Below are 9227 nucleotides of genomic sequence, written 5' to 3'. Positions count from 1 at the left end.
ATCTAGTCGGGAGTGGTGCTGACTGAAAACAGATGATTTGGAGCGATTCGCGCGCCATCTGTTGGTCATTCTAAGGACTTATTGAACTACCCTCGTAACATTCTCGGTGCTCATCAATATTTGGAAAATTATTGCAATCACATGATATTCATAAAGTAACATTAGTGCAAGATTTTTTATTATGATAAGATATTCAAACAAAAAAGGTATAAACAATTTATTTGTTGAAAGTATGTTTAAGAATTATTTTAATAATCTTACGCTTTTTAAGTTACATGGCAAGAAATAAGAACAGATAAATAAGAATATTATAAATAAATTTAATAGATAGATAAACGTTTATTTTTAGGCCTGCTGGCCTTAGAAAATTGACTTGCTTACACTTCCATTTTTTACAGAATTTTCTTACAACTATGTTTTACAAAGTACCATCCATCCACACTTTATAACTAATCCGCTCGCTTCTATAGTCTAACCTTCCTCACTGCGCCTCGCCTCGCACGCATTTCGCTCTTTTGTCGCTATGCCTCGCATTACCAGCCTCTGTCTCCGCAGCTAACAGCTAACACTTAACTACCATTTACAATATTTACATTTTTTACATCTACTTCTCTCCCATTTACAATCTTTCCTTCTCCATTCTTCTTCCTCCTTCCTTCTCTTTTTCTCCATCTTACCCAACACCCCCTTCACCCATGCCACTGCCCTTCTGTCCTCCCTTTCATGCAACAAAACCGCCATGCTTATCTCACTCCTTTCCACCACTTCACACTCCTCCAACCAGTGCTCAACTTTTGCATCCCCTTTCCCGCACAATTCACACATTCTCTTCTCTCTAGAAGGCCAGAACCTATTATAACCCTCCATGCAAACGCATCTCATTCTCACTATAAGTCCCTGACAACCTTGCTCTCCTTTCTCACACAAATATTGCGCTCTCTCCCTTGGCATAATCCACACATTGTTCCCGTTAAACCTTGACTCTCTTATCCTCTCCTCTCATCTCCTTATGCCTTCTTTTTCTTCATGCAATTCTTTTGAACCAAATCATATATCTTCCTTCCTTCCTCGTGCAACCTGCTAACTTCATCCATCTGCAATCCATCCGTTTTAAAATACCTTTCCCCTTCCACCTCCATCTTTGCACCACTACGTCTGTTCTCCTTCTCCCACCAACACTCCCTAACCAATTTACTTCCCCCTCTTCTAAAAAATTTTTCCGCATATTTACACGCTCGACTCCCTGCTATAATCCATAAACTTCGCATATGCAGATAACATAGTGCTGCTGGAAAAGAGTGAAGAGGCTTTAAAGGAGATAATGAAGAGGTTGAGAAGGTACTTGGACAAAAATAGGTTAAAGTTAAATGCGGACAAGTCAAAGGTTATGGTGTTCAGGAAAGGAGGTGGGAGAGATAGGCCGCGGGGGTGGAAGTGGATGGAAAAAGCGGTACAGGAGGTGAAAGAGTTTGTGTACCTGAGCTTCCTGTTTCGAAGGAATGGGGGAGTGGATGGTCATATAAAAGAGAGGGTGAGAAGGGCAAATGTGGTGATGAGGCAGGTGTAGGGGTTGGGGAAGAGGTTGTTCGCAGATGATTTTGTAAGGAGAATGAAATTGTTGATTCGCTAGTGATGAGTGCCTTCATCATAATTTCAGCAACGTGCCTCAATAGTTCATAAATTTGATATTTTCTGAACAAATGCATTATGCGGTTCTTTTAATTGTGAGCTTTATGGATATTTCAGCAACGGTCATAATTATTAGATAAATTTTAGAACATTTTTAAACAAATTTATTTTTTGGTATTTGTCGACGGAAAAAGTTGGGGTTTTTTAATAATAATCCTTTAGACAACATTATTTGGTCATCTGTTGAGGGAAAAATTTGTTTATTTCGATGCTAGTACTTTCAATTGATAGATTTATGATCATTTCAGTAACAATTATAATTGGTTGATAATTTTTTTAACAAATTTAATAAACACATGCATTATTTAGGCATCTTTCAACGGAAAAATTTGTTTTTTTTTTGTATTGCCAATTTTAATATTTGTATTTTAAACTTAATAATAATTTCAGAAAAATTCGTAATTATTTTTCAAATTTTACGTTTTTTTTTAATAAACTCAATAAACAAATGCATTATTTAGGCATCTGCCGACGGAAAAATCTTTTTTTTTATTTCAGTCCTTTGAATTTAGAACTTCATTATAATTTCAACAACATTCCTAACTAGTCCATAAATTTGATATTTTTCTAACAAATGTAATAAACAAACAAATTATGTGGTTATCTATCTAAGGAAAATTTTTTTTTCGATGACAATCCTTTCAAATGTCGGTTCTTCAAATTGGGAACTTCATCATAATTAGAGCAAGATCCCTAATTAGTTTGTAAATTTCATGTTTTTCAAAGAAATTTAATACAAAAATGCATTATTAGGTCATCTGTCGAGGGAAAAATTAGTTTTTTTTTCACGTCAGTACTTTTAATTGGGAGCTTAATGATAATTTCAGCAACCCTCATAATTATGTGATGAATTTTATAATATTTTTATATAAAATTAATAAACAAATACATTATTTAGGCATTTATTGACGAAAAAAATTAATTTTTTTAATGCTAATCCTGTGAATTGGGAATATCATCAAAATTCCTGATTAGTATACAAATTTGATGTTTTTTAAACAAATTCAATAAACAAATGCATGATTCGGTCATCTGCCGAGGAAAAAATTTAATTTTTTCAATGTCACTACTTTTAATTAGGATAGTTATGATCATTTCACCAACACTTGTAATTATTTGATAAATTTTATAATTTTTTTAAGCAAGTTGATTAACTGATTAATTTTATGGTTTTTCTTATACAAAATTTCATTTAAAAATGCATTATTCAGATATTTCTTGCCGAAAAAATCAGTTTTTTTCAACTTCAGTTCTTTTAATTAGGAATTATCTACATCCACATTTTTTGCAATATAACTTTAAAAAACGTAAAATTATTGAAAATTATAGAAAAATCACGTTCAAGAAATAATTTATTCATAAAATATTTTTTTTATTATATCGTATGCGAAAAATTTTAAACAATTTTACCCTATAAAAGGAAGGCAATTGCAAAAACTTTCCTATTACTGACCAGCACGGGAAACGTCAAATTATTTTTTTTATAAATAAACAAATATGACGGAAATAATGGCCATTTTTTAGTCATATTTGTTTATTAATGAAAAAATACTGTAAAACTTAAATTCTAACTTAAAAATATGGAATTAATTTAGAGGAAAGTTTAAAAAATAATTTTTATCATTTATTAGAAGCAGACTTAGAAATTATTTTATTGCAAACATAATGTACAAAACTGGCAGCCATTCGTGATTCGAGCACACTTGAGTTATTATTATAGATTAAGAGTTATCTAAGTATCAGTCTTTTGCAATAAATAAATATTTATTAAAAAATCGTAGGTTGATTATTCTTAAAAAATGGAATCTCATTTGCAATTAAAATTATTTTTGTTCATTGCTCATCAAGTTGGGCCGAAAATATAAAAAATGTTAATATAAAAATGACTAGCGCTGAAAAGTTGCTACTCGTTAAACAAATAAAAAACTCAAATTACCTTCGATTTCGCAAGGACCTTAACAAATTTTTATGTTGACAAATTTTTTTGTTTAAAATTTTTGGAATTAAATACTAGTAAGAAATTAAAATCAAAGCAAAATAAATTTTGTTTACGTTAGCCTTTTTTAATAAACAATAAAATGATAAAAAATGTTTTTTTTATTTACTTAAGAAAAGTCTAACTTAAGGATTAAAAAATTACCCGAATTTTCCAACCCTTTTTTTAAATTTTAATATAAAAAATTATATTTCTAAATATCAATTTTGCAGCAATAATCAATTTCGATTTTTAAATTTTTTTATATTTTTGGCCTACTCTATTATTTTTTTAAATATTTAAGAGTCGACTTATAATTTAAACTTTATTTCCATGGAATGGATTTGAATATCCATTCTTGCTCCAGAGTTTCGACACATGGAGCAATTACTGGACCTTCTTTATTATCTGGTGAAACTTGCAAACACATTTCTGATGATTTGTGGATCAGCTTCCTGGTCTGAAAATAATTTTTAAACTTTAAATTGTGAATGAAATTATTCTCTTTTTTTTAACTCAGGGTCCGTGTTACGTTTTATTATGTGTTAACATTTATAAACAAAAAATTACTTTTTCACGATAAAAGATGACTTTTTAACAAAATAAATAAATATTCAAGAAAATAAATAAATTTTCGAAAAATCATTAAATTTTCAACCTAAAAAGATGAATTGTCAAGAAACTAATGTAAAAGTTGATGCTTCAAGCAAAAAAGAGGAAATTAAATTTTTTAAATTAATTTTGCGAACCAAAAAGACGAATTTTCAACAAATATTTTTCATTCATGATAGTCCAGTGGGCACAAAATTTAGCGACGTCTTTACGACATCGTTACGACACCTTTACGACAACTTTACGACATCCTATGTCCATGTCGTTTCGGTGTCTTTGCGATATCGTAAAGACGTCGCTAAATTTTGTGTTCCCAATGGGAGAAAAAAAATTTTTCCTAACTTATTGAATCTTCAAGCCAAAAGGCGAATTTTTTGTACAAAAAATGAATTTTCAGTGATAAATAAATAATTTTCAACGAAATAGTTAAATTTTTATCTAAAGAAATAAATTTCTAACCAAAAATATGAATCTTCGACGAAAAATTATTTCTTAACAAAGTGGTTTTAACAAAATAGTTGAATCTTCCTACACAGAAAATTAATTTTTAAACAAACAGTTGCATTTTCAACCAAGAAAGATGAAATTTCTACTAAAAAATACATTTTTAAATCAAAAAGACAAATGATCAAAAAAGTCATTTAAATTTGTATACAAAAGAGGTTTTATTTTCCCTTTTTAACATTAAAATATGAGTTTTAAATAAGAAGTAAGTTTCCTATAAATATATTTGAATTTTCAACCCAAAAATACGAATTTTTAATAAAACAGTAGAATTTTTAATTCAAAGGGATTTTTTTACAGAATTGTTGAAGTTTTAAATAAAGAGTTGAATTTGCAACCGAAAGGGAGGAATTTTTACAAAAAATTTTGAATTTTTAATCTAACAGTTGAATTCTTACCTAAAAAAAGATGCAGTTTCTACTAAAACAGATGAATTTTTGAAACAATAACACAAATTTTCCAAAAAGTACTCTACTAAAACAGATGAATTTTTAAATTAAAAAGAAAAATTTTACACAAAGTTGAATTCTTCCCTACAAAAGATTTCAGTTGAGTTTTCGAAACCAAAACATTAATTTCAAACACGTAAATTAAAAAAAAAAAATAGTTGAATTTTCAACCGGAAAGGATGACCTTTTTAATATAATTTTTTAATTTTTAACCAAACAGTTGCATTTTTATCTAAGAAAGATGCAGTTTCTACTAAAATATATGAACTTTTAAATAAAAAAGATAAATTTTCAAAAAAACGTTTAATTCTCATAAAAAAAAGTTTAGTTTACTTTTCAACAACAAAATATATAATTATTATATAAACGAAATAAAACATTTAAAATTTTAATTTTTTTAATTAACAAATTTTAAAAAATTGTTGTTAGCTAGGTTCATTTTTCACTCATCAGGTACGGTCCCTTATGAGAAAAAACTTATTTTGAGGAATTCGAAGAAAAAACATTATTTAAGATTTGAGAAGGTTAAATTTTTTTAAAGATTTCTAGGGAAATTTTAAATAGTTTATGTTTCATTTTAAAAGAAATTCTACAACTAAGTTAAAATTTGAGTTTTGAAAATTTCAAAATGTGTAGAAAAAAAATGGGAGACTTTAAGAACATTTTTTTAATTTTTCTGGACCTAAACAAATTTGAAGTAAATTGAATTTCGCATGGTATCAAGAGAATGAAAAAAAATATTATTTATGGGAAAATTTTAAATAATTGTCTTGTAATAAATTCTAACATTAAGATGAAAAAGATTAAAAACCATTTTTAATTCATTCCTACAATTTTTACAAAGAGCAAAAGATTTTAAAACAAAATTTTGCAATTTCGCCATATTACATAATTCTACCAAAAAAATTTAGTAAGTTTAAGAAATATTCAGAAGTTTTGAACACATTCAAAAATAATTAAAAATTTTGAAGAATTTTAAAGAATTTTCTAAGGTTTCACGAAAATAAAATTTTTAGCTTCACAGGAAAAATTAAAATTGTTTTTTTTTTATCTCGAAAAATTAATTTTAAGAGAGATTATTTAAAAAGATTCCACAGCATTTTAAAAGATTTCTAAAATTGTTAAAGAGGAATATAAAAGAGTTTAGAGCAATTTTGTTACTTTTGCAGAATTTAAAAAAAATAAATAAAAAAATAGAATAACTTTTAAAGATTAAAAGGTTTAAAAGATCTAAGAAATTTTTTGTTTAATTTATTAATATTCGTGCCAAAATTGAAAATGATTTTTTGTTTTAAAAAATGAATTTCAAGAGAAAATTAACATTGGTTTCCAAATATTTCAAATGATTTCCTAACATGTATAAAAAGATTTTAAAAGATTTGAAAGCAAAATATTTTAATACTGTAAGATTTAAAAATTTGTAAAAAATAAATTTAATTAAAAAAATATTTAGAAAAATTGAAGAGATTCAAAAAGAATTTTGAACATCAACGATTTTTAGAATTGTAGTTTTTTAAAGATTTCAACAACAAAAAACTTCAAAAGTTTTAAAAAAATTTTGAAAGGTTTCAAAAGCATAAAGAAATTTTCTAAAAATTTTTGGAATAATTAGAACGTTAGAAGACAATTTTTTATCATTTGAGTGGTTTTTCTTTGTTTTGCCACACATCATTTTTATTCGATAGAAGTGCAATTTTTAGCGTATTTTTAAACTAATTTTAAATTATTTAAACAATTTACATTTTTAAAATCATTTTTCACCTACCTTTTAACTACTATTTATAGGTAATTTTTGCTCAAAAAGAGGTAGAAAACTCTATTTTTTTATAAACTTGATGAACTTGGTGACTTATTATTGAATATTTATTCTTAATATATTATTAATATATAATATTTTAAACAATTCTATTTTAAAAAAAATGTATGAAATATATTATTTTCTGTTATTAATGCAGTAATTTGCCATTGCTAACAGCGGCATGTTATGATAAATCCATTATCTAATTATTTAAACTCGTTTTTATAGATTAATTACACCTTTTGATGGGAATATGATTTATGAAATCTCAACAAATATAAATTATTTTGTAAATTATTATGAAATTCTAATACTTAAGTATAAGCAAAAAATTTCCCTAAATTTATTTTTAAAATCCGATTATTCTGTATCAATGCCTTAATAATTAATCTATAATAAATATTTAATAATATTTAAATAAAATAAAATATTTAATGATAAGCAAAAAAGTTTATAAATTCTATAAAACTAAAGTTTTCTACATCCCTTTAAGAAAAAGTTACAATTAATTAATGTTTTTTTAAACATCTAATTGATTCTAAATAAAGTTTCTTTGTTGCATTACGAAATTTTTTTAAATTGAACTTCTCATCAGGGAGCAAATCAATTATTTTTCATTTTTTCTTGGGAAAAGTTTATGCAAGTAAATAAACTTGAACGGATAAACGTAAGAAGACTTTTGTTATTTTATACCAAAAGTTGCCAAAAAAATGATGATTCAAATTTTTAAAATATGTACGTTTTGCTTACTTTATTTAAAAAAGCGTGGAGAAATTTTTTTGTTAAACGCAAACAATTTTTTTGCATCTTTAGTTATAAATGAAAAATCTTGGGTTGTACTTAATTTTTTGAAGTATTATATTTCTACGAACGAATTTTTTTTCTTTTTTATATAAGGTTATTCACTTTCATAAAATGTACCCAACGAAATTGATAATACTAATTTTTTATGTACAAAAAATAAGAACAATTAAAAGTTTAAATTATTTCCATCGACTTGCTCAATAGTGAGACATTTTTCGATTTTTTTCTGAATTTGTTCGTTATGGAGGGGGGGGGGGGGGGGGGGGGGGGGGTGAAAAAATACGTAAAGTCAGTTTCACCAAAGATAACGTTTCTTGAAACAAAGAAAAATATTGGTTGGCTTTCAGTTAAAAAAAAAGTATCTTTGCTTCAAAGAAATTCCATTTAATTCAAACAAATGATTGTTTGTTCCAATGAAACGTCTTCCTAAATAAAAATTGATTTTCTTCATTTTGAAGATCTTTGTGGTTGAATGAAAAAATTATGCTCGAGTAACGGGTGTATTAATTTAAAATAAATATTGTTCGGAGTGAAGTATGTATTTTGATTAAAAAATTGAATTGAAAAATGAAAGTCGAGAAGTGCTTACCTCCTCGTTGTACTCCCACTCTTGTCTTTCGAGACCATTGCACATCATAATCTTGACTTTCGGTTTCTCGTGTCGAGTATCTCTTTCAGGTGCATCAAGACAGACACTTTCATCAGTCATTATCACGCCCTCTTTGGTCATCACAAACATTTGGACCAAATTGGGTGGATCTATACAAGGGAGAAGCATCACGTTTCCGGCAGGTTGAGCATAAGTCCCTTTCACCATGGGCCTTATCAAGCACTTATTCGTTCGGACATGCTGAATCTGAGTGTGACAACAAATCAAATACTATTTATTTATTAACATTGGTTTGTTCAAGCTTTTATATCAATGGCAATAGTAACATTGCATGTCGGCATTGGCAAAATTTTGTTTTGCAATATTGTTGTAATTTTGGTTTTCAATGTGGCTGCAATGTTGCCTTTCAATTTTGTTGCAATTTTGGCTTGTAATATTGCTCAATTCTTAGATTTTTCAATAATGATGTAATTTGGGTTTTCAATATTGCTACAATGTTGGCTCTCAATTTCTTTTGCAATGTTGAATTGCAATATTGCAATGATATTTTTCAATATTACAACCATTTTTCTTTGCAATATTGTTGTAATTTTGATTTTCAATGTGGCTGCAATGTTGCCTTTCAATTTTGTTGCAATTTTGGCTTGTAATATTGCTGAATTCTTAGATTTTTCAATAATGATTTAATTTGGGTTTTCAATATTGCTACAATGTTGGCTCTCAATTTCTTTTGCCATGTTGAATTGTAATATTGCAATGATATTTTTCAATATTACAACCATTTTT

At 27.1% G+C, this 9227-nt stretch overlaps 1 protein-coding gene across 2 annotated transcripts in view; it reads right to left on the bottom strand.

Moving 5' to 3' along the window:
* Positions 1-3907: 3907 nt before the first annotated feature.
* The window catches only part of LOC117179738 (polypeptide N-acetylgalactosaminyltransferase 13-like), a 37391-nt gene continuing 32071 nt past the window's right edge, over positions 3908-9227 (bottom strand). Inside the window, exons 10-11 of one of the 2 annotated variants that reach the window (XM_033371796.1) lie at positions 8421-8711; positions 3908-4124 (exon numbers count right to left, since the gene is read on the bottom strand). In XM_033371796.1, coding sequence (XP_033227687.1) covers positions 3990-4124; positions 8421-8711 — 426 coding nt within the window. In that variant the 3' untranslated portion in view covers positions 3908-3989. The remainder of the gene's footprint in view (positions 4125-8420; positions 8712-9227) is intronic. The other variant, XM_033371797.1, reaches the window with a different exon arrangement.

This window comes from Belonocnema kinseyi, chromosome 9 (assembly GCF_010883055.1).
Source record: "Belonocnema kinseyi isolate 2016_QV_RU_SX_M_011 chromosome 9, B_treatae_v1, whole genome shotgun sequence".
Lineage (NCBI taxonomy): Eukaryota > Metazoa > Arthropoda > Insecta > Hymenoptera > Cynipidae > Belonocnema > Belonocnema kinseyi.
Note: the sequence above shows the minus strand (reverse complement) of the source record. Positions and strands in the feature narration are given on the sequence as shown.